The 21,210-nt window shown below is 40.2% G+C and overlaps 1 protein-coding gene across 1 annotated transcript; it reads right to left on the minus strand.

The window, feature by feature from the left end:
• Nucleotides 1-5,402: 5,402 nt before the first annotated feature.
• On the minus strand, nt 5,403-21,054 carry LOC116041840 (cysteine-rich secretory protein LCCL domain-containing 1-like). The gene is made up of 15 exons (XM_031287911.2): nt 20,781-21,054; nt 19,838-20,144; nt 14,673-14,791; nt 12,563-12,695; nt 11,887-12,002; nt 11,174-11,274; nt 10,728-10,895; nt 10,548-10,608; nt 9,511-9,577; nt 9,243-9,373; nt 8,795-8,838; nt 8,616-8,688; nt 8,168-8,237; nt 6,705-6,838; nt 5,403-6,177 (listed from the first exon to the last, which is right to left on the minus strand). Exons 2-15 carry the CDS (start codon nt 20,102-20,104, stop codon nt 6,126-6,128), a joined length of 1,536 nt encoding a protein of 511 aa, XP_031143771.1. The 5' UTR covers nt 20,105-20,144; nt 20,781-21,054; the 3' UTR covers nt 5,403-6,125.
• Between the last annotated feature and the right edge of the window lie 156 nt (nt 21,055-21,210).

A 21,210-nucleotide genomic window follows, 5' to 3' on the forward strand; every position in this document is an offset into this window, starting at 1 on the left:
GCAATTATTTTTTTTATCGGTCTTGATTCAGACTCAAACCTTTTTTGGACTCTTGTCTTGTCTTGGACTCTAACCTCTTTGGACTCGGTCTTGACTTGGTCTCGACTAGTCCTGGTCTTGGACTTGTCTTGGACTCGACAAAGTCTGAACCCTGAGTCCCTGAACTCCAGTGATCCCCTGACTTTTTCCTCAAACACCACCAGCAGGTTGACATTTTTGGTTTGAAGTGAAATATCGCTCTACTGGATGGATAGCCATGATATTAGCTACAGACTTTTCATCTACCACCATCAAATTTCAATTTGTCCAATACTATAGCAAAACAAATAACATTCCCATCAGCCTCAGCTCTACTTAGTTTTTAGTGCAAATTAGCAATGCTAACACATTAAACTAAGATGATGGACATGGTAAATTACCTGGTTGTCACTGTGAGCATGTTAGCATGCTAAAGGTAGCATGTAGCTCACAACTGTGAGCATGTTAGTATGCTAAAGTTAGCATGTAGCTCACAGCAGGGCTGTGAACTCTTAACCTTGTTTAACGATTATAATAAGACACACAACATGAATTCTGATTATAAAGTTTAAATGACATTTCATTGTTATTTCTAAATGACAATTAGAAGACAAAACTTAATTACCCATATAAGCTATATATATATATCAGAGAAAATTGTGTTAAACTCATAAAATCCACTCATCTAGACATTTAAACAGAAGTAGTTACCAAATATGATTTTATGATTTTGAGAAGCTTCCAGATCTGTGTTGTGTCATGAGAAAGATGAGTGAAACAGTCTACAGTTATAAATACACCTCAACCGACAGAAAAGCCAGCAATGGGGAGATGATTACCATGATTTGCCACCAAAACACAGCTGCTAACTATGTTAAAATAATAACAACGTCTAAATCTATGAGTGGTAGAGGGCTGAGATGAGGAAGTCCAACCACACACTCAAACACCAGCACACATACACACACATTGCTTCTCATTCTGTCCGCAGTGATTGTTCGCCCACATGCACGGTGTGTGTCCGCCCAGGATTTAACCGCCTGAGGAGCCCGCTATATAGCATGAGAGTGATTTCACGAGTCATATTTAGAAAGTGCCTCACTTCTACACATGCCGGACACATGCAGAACTACACATTCATCCATGGAGGTGTTTTCACACATAAACACACACACAGACATGCACACACACACATAACACACATAAACGTACGCACACCGGTGTGTTTAAGGCATAGCCAGCTGTGCCCAAATTGCAAACATATCTCAAAAACCCTCATAATTGCCAGGTCCATTTGACGTTTCTGTATTTTACTGACCACCACACACAATCAAAAAGGTTTTATTGCTAAAACTGGCAACACAGGACTGTGTTGTTAGACTTACACAAATACCAGCCATGACTATTTATTCATTTGCTATGAAAATAATCTTTCCCTTACAGCTAAATGTTGTGGATTAAGTGTTCAAGGCCTGCAACTAGTATTATTTATAGGAATCATGAGATGACATTTATGACTATAAGTGCAAAATATAGAACCAAAGTAGGGTGACTCAGTTTAGTTTGGTCTGAGAGTGAACATTTAGAAAGCTTCGGCCCTGACACAGATTTAGTGAAGCATTCAGTGTATGCAGTGGTTTGCTGAGAAGTGTGGCTCACGGAGGGGAGAGTACATCCTCAAACTCAGTGGGGGCCCCCTCAAAGATGCCAGTTTATACTGTGCTAAGTTCAACACATCAAGGTCAAGGAGCTATGTTTCCTTTATTGTCAAGGGGGTCATAATTCCTAGCAGTGCACCTGGGCCCCTTGGAATACTGCATACGCTGCCATGTTTTCACAGAACACATATACACAATATATGTGTTGAATTAGTTAACAGTCCTCAACCAGAAAGCGATCTATAGGTCACGTGCAACCAGCTCATAAGGAGAACAAACGAGGAAGTGAGTTGACAAAGTATAAGTAAGGCAAGGGCTTTCACTCAGGAGACCGGGGTTTGTGTCCCATGTGTAATCACTTTTTGAAATTATCTGACTTTTACGGACCTTGGTCTGTGACGCAATGATGTCTGTGACTTCACGTTAGTCCTCATTTTAGTAGTTTTATGTGACTCATTTAAAACCAATGCCTGATGTTTTACTAACCCTAAGTATTTTTGTTGCCTAAATTTAACTAACAAGTATTTTGTTACGGCCCCATTGTTTGAAACGGCCACTGTGCGACAGTAAATAAAACGGTCATATAGGTTGTTTTGGGAGTCATTGGCAATCAACCTATTCTGTTGTTTAGGTATGAGGATGTATTGCCTATTAACACAGTATTGATTACTTTACCAGTAGCTGTTTCAATAGCTACCACGTCGTCTTGTCTATTCACATGAGGAGTGCAGTGAGACCCTGCTGATCCAAGCAGGTAGGCAGGTGGAGTATCGCTTACTGTCTGAAAAGACCTTTAGGCTGTGGCTAGTCTATATGGACTTTCCTTTCCAAGATTGTTCAGGTGCCGCCGGAAATTCCACCGGATGTCTCTCATTTCGGCTTGATGTCTGTTACCTTACGCTTTCTTTGTGTTGGCATTTTAAACTCCGGTGGATTTATGAGGACTATGGTTAACTGCTCCTCAGATCTCTGCAGGGTAAATCCAGACAGCTAGCTAGACTATCTGTCCAATCTGAGTTTTCTGTTGCACGACTAAAACAACCTTTGAACGTACACATGTTCCACCAAAACCACCAAAGTTCCTTCCCGAGGCTATTTTGCAGAGGCAGCGTTGCACCGCCCAAGATGATTGGGGTTGGTTTAAAGAAATGCCAGTAAACCAGAGCATGTTTTTCTCCTATCCCGAAAATCGGTGTGGAATTAGCCAGACCCTCCTTTGCAGTGCTGTGGAAGAGGGTCTGGCAATGTGTGACTAGGCTGTGGCTAGTGACTTCCTTGAGTCTTGAAATTATCCTGAGGTTGAGCTTTAGAGTTGCAGGTAGGCAGAGAGTTTTTTGCACAGAGTCAGGCTAACTGTTTCCCCCCTGCTTCCAGTCTTTATGCTAGGCTAATCGCTAATTGCCCCCCAGCACCAGTTTCATATTTAACAGACAGACATGAGAGTGCTATCAATCTTCTCATCTAACTCTCTGCAAATGATAACACATTTCCCAGAATGTCGAACTATTCCTTTAAGTAACCAGTAGCCTGAAAACTGTAAATACTTGGCCTGAAATGAACTGGGTGGCTATTTGTCTGACCAAACTAGCTGCCTGTCTGATTGACTGAGTTACTGTATGACATACAATTGTTGTCATACCATGACAGTGTATGTTTTTATGTATTTGTGTCTTTAAGCATCAATAAAAAAAAGTTATGACATACAAACTGAATAAGTGCTGCCTGCCTACTCTAAATGCTGTTTTATGACTGACAGGCTGGCTAACTGACCTGAGCAGTTCACAGGGGACCTGTGCCAATGGCTGCCTCTGCAACAGGGTCCTGTGAATTTTGACAGCACTGCGATGCTTGCCTATTTTCTCCAGGAGACCTGGCCCAAACCCAGTTAGTATATTTAATCTCGGCTCATAGTTTTTTTATGCGATCTAGCTTCAGGGAAAAGGGTCACGTCCATTTCAGAGCCATATCACCTGTTGATTTTGTTTTGTTAATATTTTAGTGTCCTGTTTCCCACATGCTTTTTCCGAAGATAGCAAGATTATTGGTAAAATGTTAAAAAAATTGTGTATCTTATATGTGTAGTAATTGTGTATCTTAATGGTCAAAGATTTTGAATATTAACATAAAATATAACAAAAATCTATATGAATAGCTACAAAAGGAAATTGTTTATTTTGGCGTGATATTTTTTCAGAATCTGTCATACCTAATTTACTTAATTTAGTAACAGTGAGCATGTTTTTGTGTATCTGGCTCATGTGGATTTGTGTCTAATGTATACTGTATGTGTGCACTCCTCCATGAGTGAGTGTGGGTCATTATGTGTGTTAAGGGTTGACTGTTGTTTTTTTTTTAGCTGGAGCCTGACCACATCTGTGCCCGTCCAGATGAAGGAACGGAAATGCATCCTGGGAAGTTGAGATCAGCAAAACACAAAGCGGGTCTTTGTCTGTACAGCCGCTGGCACAGCCAGTGGTCCTTAGCACTTTAACATCGGTTAAAGCTCTTCACCTGGATTCAACTGAAAAATGAGAAGTGATATAAAACACTGCAGGAACATACACAAATGCGGTAATGCCTTAAAGTATCATGTTGGTTGATACAAAAGTAGGAGGTTGAAAATGAAAGATGAAACCTTTAAGTGCAGGTCAGGCTGATGGTGTTAAACTTGCTTATTTTTCTCATTGGACTCTTGACGTTGCTTAAGACTTTTTTGATTCCTAGAAGGCCAAATGTTGTGAATCTTAAATCCAAGATAAGCAGTCCTGAACTGAGTGGTATTATTTCAGGCATTTGGGTACAAACTTAATAAAAATAAAATCGTAAGTTGGATTGACAGGACGTAAACTGTAATGACACATCTGCTGTTTTGACTGAACCGACAACTTTTTTGCCAACTGGTAGATAAGATCTTCTCCGTGGACCTGGAACAAGCAGCTTTTTCTTTCTCTGTGTTCCCCACTGTTCCTGGAAACACCCACAGCTTTCAAGACAAAAAATTACACTTGAAGGTTCGATCCGCAGCCGAATTTGAGCCGTTGTTGAAATGTTAATGCCCGGATTCCTCAGACTATCTGGATGCTGTAGGGACTGATATTAAAATAGTGTGGCCACTCAACCATATGTCTGTAACCATATGTCCGCAAAAAGTGAAAACAAGTGTAATATAATACAATGTAAACTGAGGAGCAGAGTCAAACCTGTAACTTGGGGTTTGCAGAATTTAAGTTTAGTATTTTCTGAGACATCCTGTGCAGGAGAATATAGTTTATTGATTTTTATAACACTGCTACTTTAAAACAATAAGAAATGACATGAAAAAATAATAAAAACCTTTGAATTTAATCCAAGTATTTTTATTGTGATTTTGCCATGCACATTCCTGGCCAGCCAGGGTCCATTTATATATATCTATAAACAAAAGCTGGGAAATGCAGTATAAAATACAACAATTTGTTACATACACAATATTTACAAACATATGAATGTACTAGAATTATTGCTTGAGTGACATATATATGTTTTGCACGCAGAATCTGTTTCAGCATCTGCTTATTGCTTATATTGCTCTTTGTATGGCTGGCAATGTATTAGAAATGTTAATAAAAAAGGCAACAGTAGCAAGCATTTCATAACAAAGTGTTCAATATTATTTACAACATTATTATGTACAAAAATATACAATCTGTATTTTTCTGCTTGCATTGTTGCTATAATGTACTGCTAAGTATCGGCTAAGCTGATTACCAGACATAACCAATGGGTTATTATATCAATTTATTTGTAATTTTACTCAATAATTTGCCTGGTTTGGTCCTCCATAGGAAAATACAAGATGGCGTTTTGGGCAAGTGTGATGGCATCAAATACCCAGGTAGTTAATTTCAGCAGGGATGGTCTGACTGAATAATAGTCTAATCTTGCTCCCACAAAATGTCTGAACAGATTTTATGACTCTGTAAATGACTGCCCCATTATGGTGTATGTTGACATGGAGCTGAGGCATACATCTAAAATTAGTTTGGTAAAAGCTATGATGTTATATTTTAACCTTCACGTTTGGAAATTGTGGGAGGCATTTTGAGTGGTGCTAAATCTGGTGGTGTATATTCAACTTTAAGTGATAAAAAACATGAAGTCATGATATCATGTCAGCATGATGCATGGGAGTGATTATTACGGTCAGCACTAGACATTTAGGAATGCCGTAAGGCAGAAGACATCCAGGATTTTCATTCACCAAACAGAGAAATTACTGGACACTGGTTCACTCATGACCAAACATAGATGGGAAGCCTTGAGTAAAGCCATGTTAAACTTTTAGTGTCAGAAGCTGAATTATTTACTGAAGGAATGAATGTAATTACATGTTGTAAGATAATAATGACTGGGTTCGCTGGATGTGATATGGCCTTGTTTGACGGTACGCTGTCCTTTGAGAGTGGTTTTTCAGATGACTGCAAACACTCTGAAGGCTTTTCCACCTGTTGGGTTCAGTAGGCTGAAAGAAGAAGTGCAAGGAGAGAACAGAGATGTGGTAAATGCGCGTGTTGCTTTTTGACAGCAATGACAGGTTTTGATGTAAAGATGCATTCTAATAATGACTAGTAATTGAAATTTGCTCATCACACTGACTAAGGTAATTAAGACACACTTTATTAGTCCCGCAGAGGAAATTACATTATTGCACTATGGTTATTAGTTATTACACACATTACACACAGGCCTGAAATACACACATGCCAGTCCACACTCCGTGCTTGGTCCAGACAGGGGCTTGAACCGGCGACCCTCCGGTTCCCAAGCCAAGTCCCTACTGCCACCCCAACCCAATTGCAAAAAGCTATTTGAACTCCAAACAAAGTCCAACTCAATATCAAATAAAATATACATAAATTAACAATCTGTATATTGTTGCTAGATCTGATTTCTGAAATTCATGAAATTAGCCTGGTGTATATATATTTTTCCATGCACATTTCTTCCTCTATATATACACTGTACATATGTACTTTTTTTTAACCAAACCTCTCTGAAGTGATGCCATTCTGGTAACTGCCACTGTACTGCTGCCTTTTGTCCACCGGCATCACATCGAGGTACCCTCCTGACTCATTCTGGATCACTCCAGCATGAATGGCTGCTTGGCAGATACTGGATTTCTGGGGGGAAAGAGGTTGTAACGTCAAATTATTCATATAACAAGAAAAGACCTAAGAATAATGTTCCCTGTCCTCTAGAGCAGTGGTTCTCAACCTTTTCGAGTCGTGACCCCCCAGAGTAATGAGGTTGGTGTTAGTGACGACCCATCCCCCTCGACAACGAGAGAAAAGCTGCAAACTGGTATAAACAGCTGTTTCTACACGCCTCCCCCTGCTGATTTTGAGTGGATATTGTGAATGCTCTGATTAATACATGTAAAAAAATAATGCTTTGCTTTAAAGACAGTTTACTTTTAGCAGCTAATCCAATTAGCTTGTCTAATGTGCTCCAGGCTCTGTGGATTTTGGATGTTTGTGACTTTTTCTCTCCCCCTGACCCACCGGAACAGCACCCTTTCTGTGTTCCAGGACCTCCTGATTTACAAATGAAGATCGGAATATAACACCATTCCCCAGTCTAAAATACGTAATTTCTTTTTTTTTCTCCCCCCAACCATCTGGCAACCCCTAGAAATGATCTCGCGACCCCCAGGTTGAGAACCACTCTAGTCTAGAGAATAAATGCAGTCTGGTTGGTGAATGCTGCCAATATTATCATCATCATAAAATCATCAAAATGGTCCCTCGACATGTGGTGACATAATAAACAGAGAGGAGATGATGCCTATCTGAGGAATGGGTAGTTATATGGGTTAAAGTATAATTGTGTCTTAACTGGACGTATCCCAAAAAACCATTTAGCTTTTCACAGCAGACATTGTGAAATTTTGTAGATGAAAAGGCATAGGTGTATATAATGATCTCAATAATGTCTGCATTGCATATTTCAGGGTGGACGTGCAGCCAGAGAATACCTGCATCCAATCAGTAACAGTCCTGTGACTCCTGTGACATGTTGACCTATGTTTACAAAGAATTTCTTCCGGCTTGAACACGCTTCCCAACTGATTTTTTCGGCTAGCAGCACTCTGCGCCTGTTTTCGGCGCAAGAAAGGTTCAAGTGGGCCAATAAGATTTAGACGTGTCATAACAGGAAAATAATTGGAACTAATAACATTAATTAAGGCTGGATTTCATTTAGGTTTTACTGTTTAAAGTTATTGTGCAAGCTGATTTAGCATGTGCGACTGATGATACTGATGGCTTATTTCAAGTGCTAGATAATCCATATTTAGCACTTGAAAAAAGATATAATTTATGTTGCTAATTACATCTTTGCTTTACTGGCTATGACAAGTCAGAATGTCTGCTGTGAAAAAGGTCTAGTGTTTCCAATAAGTCAATGAAAGAATGTGATGGTCAGTTTATGACAATAACGCAACAACTTACATCAGAATAGTATTTTGTCCCAATGACTCGGGCTTGACTGTCACGCAGACAGTTCCTGGGACAATACAACCTAAAGGAAAAGCCAGAGCTCACTTTAGGTCACATATTTTCAGTACATACACTGGAACTACTGTATGTTCTTACTGTCCTAAAGACAGAGCTATTTGGAGGCTGAAATAATCAAACTGGTTGAGTAAACACTATTTAGGCAAAGAACTACACCTTGTAGGATTGCAAATAGAAGAAAACTATAAATGGCAAAATAGGTAACCTTTGTCAAGATATAATATAAAAATTGGTAATTGTATTGCTTCATTGATGCTGTTGAAAGCGCCAAATAGCTAACCTCTATTACTCTGAAAAAAAGTAACTCATTGGCTCTGCCCATTGTAGTTTAATTCAAATGGTGAGATGTTTTTAATCTCCGGTTTAAAAAACACAATGTTACCTGGGACAGTGTCGTACAGGTTTCTTGAAAGGGCAGAAAAGTGCAACGGTGGTATCACATGTTACTGCCTTGACTGGGAGAAAAAAAGGCACAGAAAAATGACCCTACAGTGTGTTTGTATGCTGATAACATGTTACTGTATCTGTCCTCAAAGTGAAAAAAGATTGTATCCTCCTTACCAGGCACCATCTCTACTTTGAAGGAATTTGCACTCCTGTTTTTCCTGTGAATTTAAAGAAAACTGCATGAAGTTATGGTCTGTGCTGTATTACTCCGTGTCACCTCCTACTGCGCAATATGTCATTTATATTCATCCGCACCTTACTCATGTGTATATCTGTGTATATATACTGTCTGTTTATATAAGGGTGTCTATAGTGTAAATATTACTATTATTATTATAACTAATTCTATTTTTTTCTATTTCTTATAATACGTTTTGTATATTTTTTTTCCTATGTCTATTTAATGTGTATTTTTGTTATTCTGATGTGTGGGAATTTTCCTTTTGAGTTGCTGTAGCAAGGGAATTTCCCCAATGTGGGATTAATAAAGTCAATCTTATCATATCTTATTAAACACTTTTCTTTTTTTAAATAAAGACTAAATGCAGAAACTGATTCATACCCAATTGATTGAATACCATTCTTGTATGACTTGGTGAATTGTTGTCTTCTGCCCAGTCTGGTCACATCCAGCCATCCCCCGTCATTGTCAATGACACCAGAGTGTAACCCAGCTCCACACACGCTGGATTGCTGCAGTAGACATACACAACTGTTAATGCACACAGCCAGGTATAGCTTCAAACAAACATGAATCTTCCATGGACACATAGGTAAATGTCAAACATTGAAAATAAAATGAAAAATTAAGTTGTCTGTTTATCACTTACCATGTCATAATAGCCAGTCCCAACTACTTTTCCCGGCGTGTCAAGGCAGCCAGGTGGACACTCATATCTATGGGCAGGAATAACAGTGAACACATCTCGCCACTGTTATTTTGCTTTTCACATAAGCACATGCTAGATACATAGATAGTACATACATACTAATATAAGGAATATTTCTGTTTTATCTGAAAATAATAAATTATGTAATTCAGTATGAACTGATAATTCCCAACTATCTTGGTACATCAAATGTTTCCCAGAATTTGCATACACAGTATTATTAAAGTCTCTGAACACCCACACAGGTGATTTAACTTATTCTGGCATTTAAGACCTCTGATCAGGTTGAAGGTGGGCCAGCTTTGATGGAAATTTAATTACATCACAAATGTCATCCACCAATAAGAATGATAAAGCTGTCATTTGTCCTGCCCTAACAGGTGCAACAAAGCTAACAGCAGGCTCGAAATCTAGATGCACCCTAGCGGCAGCAAATATAATTTGCAGCCAGGGTCAGTCTGGCAACTCTCCGTTGGCTTGCGAGCTAGAAAAAACAAATTCTGGTCAGGCCAATCACATCGTGTATAGAGTTGGTGGGCGGGGTTAACATAAGGACGGCAGAGTTGCGACGGTTCTGTGTGAATTCCCTGCTACTTGAAAACAAAGAAGATGGCTGCTGCTGATGGCGAACAGCGGTCTTTCAAATCGGCTTTGGCCGCGACTCTGGAAGACTTGGAGTTAAGCACTGAAGTCATTCTTAAAAAAGGAAGATGTGTTCGGAGTTTTGCAGACCAAAAGTTTAATTTATCAACTAGCGTTGCTCTGGTTGGCTATGAGTGCAGAGGAAATTTGAAAGACAACAGTTTATCCCGCCCCTCGGATTGAGCCCTGCCCTGAGTTCCCAGACCCAACAACTTGATGTGGGTCTGGCTTGTCAGGCGACCAGTCAGCCAGAATAACTAAAAACAGCTGTGTGGGTGTTCAGAGCCTTTGACACCCATCTGTTGCAGTGTGTCACCATATTCTTTAGCATTTACCTGTTACAGGTCGTCCCCTTGCACTGATCTCTCAGCTTAGTCTCACAGTTGACCTGTTGACCTAACATAACAAACAAACAAACAAGAGCCTTTCACAACCTCATTCTAATACTAGTAATAATGTCTACTCTCACGACTGCACCATTCAGAGAGATGTAGTAATGTGGGAACAGTCCTTACACATCTGCTCTGTGCTGACAACCTGGTTTCTCTCTAGGTTGTCATTGGGTGAGGGGTTTGGCGTCTGGGCCCTGGGTTGGGGCTCCCTGTCCCTCACTGGTTCCGCTTCAGGTTCAATGTAGTTTGTCTCCTCAATCTCAGGAGCGGGACGCCTGTCAACACCCCCGTCTGTAAACATGGATACCAGATGGTCATTGTGTTGTTTCACTAGAACATTGATTCAAGGTGTACATAAAGCTAATGTACTTGTACTTACTACTTGTTGTCTGGAGTTTGCACCTTCAAGGTTGAACGCACTTAATTGTAAGTCGCTTTGGATATAAGCGTCAGCTAAATGACATGTAATGTAATGTAAAACTATTTATAACAATTCTGGATAGGTACAAATGTATGTAAGGAGATAAACCATGGCAGCAGAAAAAAACAGAGCTCTGTCCCAAACCCACCTTTGTAGCAGAGATTGTCCCTGCAGCCTCCACCATAGCTAGCTGGACAGGCAGAACAGGGAGTTCCATATTTGTAAGGAGCATGACCCCACCAGTTGCCCCTGAAAAATAAATTATGTATTTATCTATTTATTTGAATGTTTTTTTATAAGCAAGATATGGAGGTGTATTATAATGAATACAGCCAAACCACTGGGGATTTTGTGAAACTTCATTCATTAACGGAATTTAGCATTTATACTCTAATAACATTGTTGGGATCAAGTAAAAAAAAAAAAGCAAGAGACATTCCTCTTCAATGTTCAAAACCTGGTGCCTACATTACCCACAATGCAACTTGACTGCTGACAGTTCTGTCGGAGATTTGAGTGTGTTAATGCTAATAGTGGCTAGTGTAGCCTCGAACCTCAAGCTGAGTTTGTGAGCGGACTACAGAGGTCGGCCTACTTTCTTCTAACTTCTACAATTGTTGTTTTAAGACCCAGCTGACTCAGGTGACATCACTTGAGATAATTTATCAGCCATATACAAGTCTTTCCACATATGTAAACAGACTTTGATTCAGTTCATATCTTTTTTGTATCTCTTGTTTGGAGTCATTACAAAGTAAAAGAAAAACTGATTCTGAGATAACTACATTTATGATTTTAGTTTTGATCTCTGTCATTTTGAGGAAGTTGTATCACATGGTATTGAAACAAGCCAAAACGTACGGTGGAGAGTAGTTGCAGACCAGATAGACAGCTTTAGCCCAGATCATTCCCCAAACGTTCATGTTGTAACACACATTGATGGCACAGCCAATTCGATTGCTAGTTGCCCACACCAACTGAAAATTAAAAAATACACACACAAAGTAAAGTGTTCAGTGGTCCTCTCACATTTGTTGAAGCTTGTAGCTGAATTTTCAAAAGGAAGCGTTCATCAAGTGTTACTATACACAATTTCCAGTAGCAGGATTTTGCATAATTTCATGTGGCTCTCATAGTAACATAGGCAGTAATGATAAACTTGAATAACTTGGAAGAAGGGCCTTGTTAGTTGAACTAGCAGTAGTTCAACCCTGTCTTCCAAAAAATTACGTTCCTATATAACAAAACTGCATTCTCAAACTGATCTGTTAAAGAAAATAACTCATGTTCACAGAATAATTTTTTTAAAGCCATTAAAGACCCTCCACAAAGTTGTTTTTACTCATTTTAACTTCTCTTCTTAGACGTCTAATCAGCCTGAGTAACTAAAAACACCTTTGTGAGTATGCAGGGCCATTGCCGTTCCCTAAAACATTTGAATTATTATTTTTTAAACATCACAAATTGATATACATTTTTTTAAGTTAAAGCCTAAAATGATCCCAAGGCATAACCCATGGAGATAAAAAGCCCTTACCTGAGTGTAGTGAGTACAAACAGGTCCTGAACATCTGAATGGGCAGTGTGGGTTACACTCCTGGGAGTAGGGATAGCTGTAGTACCTCACCTCATCATACCAGGCCTGGACATGGTAGGTAGGGGGGCGGTCCCTAAAGTCACACAAAATGTAGTATACTGTATCCTTTCATAATATCATAAAAAAATGTGATAATAAATATGCTGAAGTCATGTCTATAAATGCAATCTTGTCTAATTTATTGTAAAATGCCTATGTGCCATGTGTTGAGCCAAAACGTATGATATCCTATGAAATTAGGAGACCGCCGGCTGGTCACATGACGCCAGGTGATCATGTGACCAGCCAGCTGGCTACGAGCTCCATGACGCCGAGCGGCATGTGCTAGTTCTTTAAGCCGCTACAGAGCTTTGTGCTGCTGGCTACAGACCCCCGTTGTATCAGCGGTAGTTGGTGGTTCAGTTACCCGAACATAGGTGACTTTGAGTCAAGTACAAAGCACTGCGTGCTGCCGGTTGTTTCGGCGGACATTCCAGTTAAATTTAGTCCAGTAAATATGAGCGTTTGGACGAGACAAAAGTTATGATTAGGCACCAAAAAGACTGGTTTAGATTTGGAAAAAGATTGTGGTTTGAATTAAAACACTCCCAAGGAACACACATTTCCAGGGTGAAAGGCTTTCCCCGGGAAGTGAACTCCACTCTCTAGCTTGAAAGTCCTGTACTTGAAGGTATCATCCACCTTGACCTCCTCCCTACGCAGCCAGCCGCGTTCCTCTGCGGCCGTCAATGTGGTGAATACAGCAAAAAAAAATTTGGAAGGCTTACAGATTACAGTGCTTAACTTTTGGTAGCTTTTTGAATTAATCGTTCATGAGAACAAGCTGAAGGAGCTAAACTACATTGTTGAAGTTTCCATGTGCAAGGCACTTCACCTGAGGCTAAACAATAGAAATCTTACCATGGACCAATAAAGGCAAAAACTCTTCCCTTATTAATAGACCATTTACACATCGGACAGTTTTAAACATTATAGCAGAAAAAGCACAGGTTGATAACAGTAACGATGGCCGCATTCAATTTAAGTGGTTTGGTATTGTGCATGCTTGCTTATAATGCATGTCTTAAAGGTGCACTATGAGTTCCTGCATGGTTTCAGCGCAATTTCATTTTTGTCTCAAATCGTAGGCATCTCTGCTTGCCCCCTGAATACACTGTGAAAAAGCCCGGTCTCGGGAGACAACACAGGGGTCGTAAACGTCAAACAAACACTAGGGGCACAGGCTGTGCGAGACTGGGCTTTTTGACCTTCTTAAAGGCAAACATGTTAGCAAACAGTCACTTATGTACAAGTCTAGCAGACCTGGAGCAACATTGGGAGTCACCATCACTACCACCTGACAAATGTATTATTCACTGTTCTTTTAGCTATTGGTCTCCACAACTGCTGAGGGAAATATCTGGCTCTTAAAGCAACACCAAAGCACTTTTCCTCTTTGGTCCCCCTACTGGTTGGAAGCGGAATTGTCCATTACCCGCTGTCGTAATGTCTCATTATGTCTCATTCGAACTGCAGATCCGCTACCCGATCTGGCAAACTTGCATAGTGCGGTTCTAGCCGATAGAGGGCTGCAAAGCGAATGCAGAAGTGCTGTTCAACCTGTTACGAGTTGATGAACCACTGAAACAATTTTGGAAACATTATTTTAAGGTAATAAATAATCTTTGGTGTTGCTTTAAGCTGCTAAATGCTCCATTACGTTCATCAGCTAGTCACAAATTGTGTCTGCTGTTTGGTTTTGGACAGGTAGCGTAGGGTGGGATTTCTTTTGCTGACAATAAGCTTTGCTAAAATCACTAGGTGAACTACAGTCAAAGAAGAAGAAAACAAAGAACAACAGAATGCAACCATTCAGAGTTGTGATGTTTGGAGTGAATCTTCAATCAAACAATCAAAAAACAGGTTTGTTTGTGGTGAAAATGAATTAGGTATCACACAAAAGGATGGAGCGTATTGTAAAAAAAACAATTTTTCTTATGATATTACAGTTGTATAAAACATAATTTAACTAACACATTTCCCTCCACTTCTTTGTAGGCTACATACACACCTGCCCCAGTGCGCTCCAAGGTTTTGTCCTATTTGTGTCAACATATGGCTCGGTCCATGTTCCCATCGGCAGGTATATGCCCAGTGCTCTGCACTCCTCTCTAACTCATAATCCCATACCTGGGGAGCACACACACACACACACACACACACACACACACACACACACAGAGAACAACACATGAAAAACACAAAAAAAAAAAATGAAAAAAGGTCAACTCTGAAGGTAGGAAGCTATAGCTAAGTAGCTATAATTTTTTTCAGCTGGTGCCTAAAGCATTAGGTTTGGTAGTATTAAGTTTCTCTTGGGCTCCAGGTTAAACTCAATGAGTCTAGTGTAGCTTTGCCTCCGACAGATGTTTGCAGACCTAAAACTCCACTCTAGATAACCCTCATGATTTAAGTGGCCTAAGTGGCCTGCCACTTTCCATAGTTGCGGCTTTAATTGCTACTCATTACATTTTTCAGATATCTCATCATCCTCTTTGAGTAAATTAGACCATACTTGAGGCAAAGTGAACCTGAAAGATGAACCTTCTTTACTTAAAGGTACAGTAGCTGTACGCATGCCTCTCGCAAATTTAACACAGTATAGTCAAAACTAGGCCTCTCGCATTAAGCACACACGTTCACTCTCTGACACACACACACACAGACACATACATGAGAGAGAAGGGAAACAGAGAGGAATCACCACCACCACATCAACTTGCAGCTTTGTGCTAATATTCAATGTGGTTGTTTCATAGCTTGTTTCCAGTAAGTTTTTGGTGTCATAAAACAAGCTGAGAGAGAAAAAGCTGACAAATAAAAGTAGAACGTCTCTCTATAGGAGCTTGATTCCATCTTTACTGTGAAAACCTGACAAAAATTAAGCTAAATTGAAGTCAAAATACCTGAAAACAGTTTTCAACAAAGCAAGAAAGCAGACCAAGGGTATAGGATTGAGCAATTCAAACGTTGCGGCAAAGTTAATTTACTGTTGACTTTGTTGGGGAGGGAGAAGAATAGGTGCAGTGTGTTCTGCTGCTGGCATACTGTTTGGTTGCATTACAGCCATCACACGTCAAAACTAATAGGATAATGCTTAAGTGTGGAGTTGTAACTGCTCTGATTGACCACCATAATGTGTTCCATATGTTTGGTGAGGCTAACACACTGTGCAAACTGTTGCCCCATTCACTGTGCTGCTGCTTACTGTTCAGTCCTGGTTGGAGATATTTTGACTCTTTACTTATTTGGCCACAATCCAGCTTGTGGCTGAGATATCAACACTGAGGTGATTTTCTGCTCTAACCTCCTGCAAGGTTGCCATGTGATACAATATTTTTCCATGATCATTACATTATATTGTATAGTTGTTAGGTCGAATTCTTATCATTCCAATTTTGTTGACCTTATTTTCATTCAACTTCAGTTAAAAGATTGCATGATTTTCAGTCAGGGATCATTTTACATTAGCTATGGAAAAATGACAGAGAAGGTTGGTCGTTTGTTCAAACAATCAAAACAACCACAACAGGAAATACATGCTTGAATTGGTCTGTTGTGTGGGCATTCAGACTTTAAACAGCAAACAGAGCCTGTTGCTACAGGTACCATCAACACATATGATTAAATATGATCTAGGAAGGCAGGTTTGAGTTAAGATCCATTAATCTGAGGGCTTACCAGACATCAAAAACTGTACAGCAGTTTGTAATATGTATGGATTATCATGGCAAAGTGGTCATGGCGATAGGTCTGGGTGATACTGTATGGCCAAAATCTTTTATCCTGATATACGTCATTTCATATCTTGATTACGATATATGTAGCATGTTCTTTTGTTTGTTAATCTACAGGGAAAAATTTCATAGGTTTTTGGAAATGTCATGTGACATTTTTATACATAAGAGTAACTTCTGGACAAACTATTTTAATGCTTTAAAACAAATTCTTGTTTCAGTTCCTGAAGGAGTCAGTTTGCTTCAAAAAAGTGTTTGTCAGATAGTCCAACACTTGATATTTCCTAATCTTGAAACACATCTTGGCCCTCTCTACAACTGCAGATTTTTTAACCCGGCTTCGAAAGTGGCCGTTCGGAACCAATAAAAAAAAAAAAAAACTTTTGACATTTTCGGACAATACTTCGTAGAACATAGTTTGTTAGAAGCATACTGAACCCTTAGGCCTACTTAGGGCATGTGTCACTACTCTTGCAGGTTATAATGAAATTCCAGTTCATCACAAAGCTTTCACTGCAAACAATCTACAGCGGATACTAATTATCTCTGCCAGCTCATTATTCTCTCTGTATTCTTGTTATTCTTCACTCTTAATTATCCAGCAGAGAGGAAGATGGACTGCTCGCCAGCTTTCAGGGAAAAGTCACGATAATAACTTCCAATCTCCTTTTGCATTCCAAAGAGCATTAACTTCCCAAAATACAGAGCTGTTTTCAGCCCTCTGGCAGGACCACCTGAGCAGTCTTACAGTTGTAGATTTAGGGTGAATGCTCAATAAAACAAGAAGCCATCCATTGCTTTGAGAATTTAAAGTACGCAAATTTGCTTTATGTAAATGCTTGTAATTCAACCGTATTGATGGTTGTAATTATAGGAAGCTTTTAAAGAGGTCTCTATTTCTCAGGAAAATCTGCTGGGCAAGAAGTGACGTGCTTTAGATTAACGGACGCAACAGTGCTTTAAAGGCATTTGCTGACTGGCTTTTGTAGTCAGAGCTGCAATGAAAGTTCAGCCCTTTAGGCCTCCAAATCCTGCAATCTGAAAACCAAATACTTGGTCCTCATCAGTCCCTGGCCCTACCACATCATTATCATCAGTAATAGTATCCTTTGCTAAAGAAATACAGGATTAGTGTACATAACATACATTTACACTACCTTGCCCTGCACTTCAAATGGTAAGGCTCGACATGTTTGAAATAGATTCACTGCCATGGCACCCAAAATGAGATGCATGGAGGATCAAACAAAAGATAACATCGGCCTCGGCCAGGGTTTGAGTGAGCTGCGATGGATGGGGATAGAGGAGGGAAGGCAGAGCGTGAAAGGGGAGCAGGGTGAAAAAAAGCCTGAGGGAAAGTTTGAGAGGCTGAAGATCAAGAATGCAAAAGAGCAAGACAGAGAGAAAGAGAGTCAGCGGGAGGAGGAATGGAGTATTAGAGTTGGGAGATGCAGGGCAGGAAGGGAAGGAGGGAGGGCAGGATGGTTGAGGTAGAGGGCAGGACAACACTGCGGGGGTGAAAGCTGGATATGGGCCAGGGTCAGCGAGGGCGGGCAAGCAGGAGGGAGGTGCTACATCTAGCCAGATGGTGGCTTTGGATTGCAGATCTCGTTCACTCTGTTGTCTTGAGCTGACAGAACTGCACTGGCAGAGTCGGGAGTGTGCTTTCCTGAGAGAAAGACTTGTGACTTTGGTGTCAAACCTCCATGATTTGGCCAGATTTACTAGATAATGAAGCTTTCCATTATAGAATGGTACAAATGCAGTTTACAATGATAACTTTTTTTTAACAGAGGGTTCTTGATTATAGACAGGAGGGAAAAGCAGCTTATCAATTTTTACCCTGTGACCACTGATTTTGTCAGCTGAATTGACAACTGTCGCTGGCAGATTTTATCAGCTAGCTAGTTAATCAAGCTAACATTAGCTGAGCTAATTTAGCTCCCTCAATGAGTTTAAACCATTGTCTCAAGCTGACTTTTTAAAGTTTCCAGATTAATTCTAATAAGAATCCTTCAAAACGATCTTAAATATGCACTTGATGGCAACATGATATTGGGCTTAAAGACTAAGGCTGAAAAATGTAATGCCATTTCAGATAACGTTGGCGTGTAAACCTCCCTAAATCCAATAATACCAGGACAGAGCTCCTAAACGTTAGCCTAAACTTCGATAGCATGCAGGACAGGCTTGCACACAGTTAGGAAATATAACACAGTGGATGTGCTAGTTGTGAATGGGCTTTTCCTTACCAGTAACCCCACAAACTAATTTAACCTATTAAGGATGTGCCCTTTGGCCTTGGAAGTAACACTGGGTTAATACTGTCGTTAATATAGTTAGCTGGACCTGCTAACGATTGCAGTTTACGTTACAGCAGTAAAACACACTGTTTAACTTGTCCTTACATATTTTATTCATGTTTTTTTGGTTTACTCAAAGGGTGAAAAAAGACACCAATCACAAAAGTCTTTAAATGCGGAGTATCACACCGCTTCAGCATGTTAGAAAGCCAAAGCTTCATAGGGCGGTTGTGCCCTGTTAGGGTTGCTAAAGTATGATTAGACAAGCTTCAGTAAATGGGCAATCCAAATGCATCAGTTTAGTCTGGATTAATGGAATTTCCAGGATAAATGCCTGACATCCAGCACGATGTCCATTGCCTTCTGCTCTCTGTGCCGTTCTCAAACTCCATTCGCTTCAGGAAACAACAACAAACTTCGAGCTAGCAAGCTAAATACTGAAAATGGCAAGTTTTGAAGAAAATGTTGATCGTGCAACAAGGCAGGCCTGCTTTCAAGAAATGATTGTAAAGATTTACAAAGATTATCTTTACAGCATTTACTATCTAACTAGGACGTTCTGGGGCCGATTGGTGGTGATTGCTGTGGACGATCACACGGCGATACACTGGTAAGAGCAAATTATGTTTAGCCATGTATCCAGCTAATTTAAATAGCTCATGTTACTGTATTGTGTAAACAGTTAACTTCTTTTAATATTGTATGTGCCATTTTCTTTTGCCGGGTGCAAATGTTCCACCAAAACAAGTTCCTTCCCGAGACTATTTTGCAGAGCCACCACTGCTGCGTCAGGAATGTAGGGCCGCCCAAGACTATTGTGATTGGTTTAAAGAAATGCAAACAACCCAGGTTGTTTTTTTCTCCTATCCCAGAATGTTTGTATGAAGTAGCCAGACCTTACTCCACAGTGCTGTGGAGATAGGTCTGGCAATGCGAGACTAGCATCAGTTCTCCTGATACTGCAAATTTAATTCTGACTCTTTATCGAACTAATACTGGTTTGTGGTTTTTATTAATTTAAATTAAAAACAGAAATGTACAGTGTGCAGGGGTGAATTCTTTCAAACGATAATATGTATTCCAGTGTGGTAAAATTGACCTAGTATAAGAGAGACAGCTGTGTCCCCAGCACCTACCATGTACTCCATGTTGGAGGCAGGAGGGTAGACCTGACCCCGTAGCTTGTTGTGCAAGTCCAGGATGAGGTGCATGTCTCCGTCGCTGATGGCCCTCTTCCCTCTTGACCGGGCCCTCCACCACTCCTCATCCTTTTCCCTGTATTTGTCCAGGATGGACTCGAGTTGTGTGGAGTTGGTGAGGACCATTGCCAGGGCGGTCTGAGTCAAACATAGGAACAAACTCGCTGCTCTTACCCAGCCTGGGAAAGGAAGAGCCCTCTTCATGATGGGGGAAATACTGCTGCTGAATGAGGCCTTTTGATGTCTGCAAAACAGAGAGAGTGCATGTTTAAGTAGAATAGCTTGAATTTCAATTTCAGCTTTATCCTTTCAGACTGTTCACTTCTTGCATGTGAGTACACAATTTCCATGCAGCTGTTTAATATGTGATGTTGCACCAATGCACAGCTCATTATTAGCTCATTATTTGGTGCTTTTTACAAAATAGAATTGCTCCAGACTCCAAGGCAGTCTGAGTGCATCTGCAGGTCACTGCATCACTACACACAGTAGTACCAGTGTAAACTGGGTTTTCACATCTTCTTACAGAGCACAAGATTTAGTGCACATGTGTGAGTTACTCTACTGTATGTGTGCAAGCATGCACTGGAGGGAGGCATGCGGCGTCATTTTTGATATAAAAAAAGATTAAATTATAATTATTATCTTGATCTTTTCTTTTAAAGATCCCTTCAAGAACTAAAGTACTCCAGTGATGTTTTTATAGAAAAACTAGTTCCAATAATAGAGAATTATAGAGAATAGCCTATTAAAATGATTCTAGGAATACTTTTAAAAGATCAAACGTGATAAGCTCACTTGTGAGTAACAAAGCCACACACACATGGGTCCTAAATAATAATAGTTATTTATAGTGCAGTAATTTATACTGCAAGTTTACCTTTACGTTCTGCCAAATTGATCGAAATACCTCCAAGGTGCAATATTTCAGATGCCAGAAAGCCTTGAGATTATTGCAGAGTGACAGGTTTCCAATCCATGGAGCCTTTAATTCCATCCATCACACAGAATGAGAGCAGGCAGTCGGTACATCCACGCTGGAAGAGAGAGAGAGAGAGCTCAAAAATGTCTATAGGTACCTGTTGAATTCCTCAGCTGGCTCTGTGTGCTACTGGCTGCATGGGACCGCTGCTCATTTTGCGTTTATATGCCAAATTTGTGCATAGCAACGCAGAGGACCACGCCTCCAAAAACCCTCTTGCTCCCCCTTAACCGCACCCCCACCTAACACACACACACACACACACACACACACACACACACACACACACACACACACACACACACACACACACACACACACACACACA

Source organism: Sander lucioperca, chromosome 9, assembly GCF_008315115.2.
Source record: "Sander lucioperca isolate FBNREF2018 chromosome 9, SLUC_FBN_1.2, whole genome shotgun sequence".
Classification (NCBI taxonomy): Eukaryota; Metazoa; Chordata; class Actinopteri; order Perciformes; family Percidae; genus Sander; species Sander lucioperca.

Excerpts from the sequence above, each read along its gene's own strand:
- LOC116041840 (XM_031287911.2), bottom strand. The coding sequence starts at position 20,104 with ATGAAGAGGGCTCTTCCTTTCCCAGGCTGGGTAAGAGCAGCGAGTTTG. Across the intron at positions 12,003-12,562 it reads TTTGTACTCACTACACTCAG|TTGGTGTGGGCAACTAGCAA; the intron begins GTAAGGGCTTTT and ends TTTAATTTTCAG. Across the intron at positions 11,275-11,886 it reads GTCTGCAACTACTCTCCACC|GGGCAACTGGTGGGGTCATG; the intron begins GTACGTTTTGGC and ends TTTATTTTTCAG.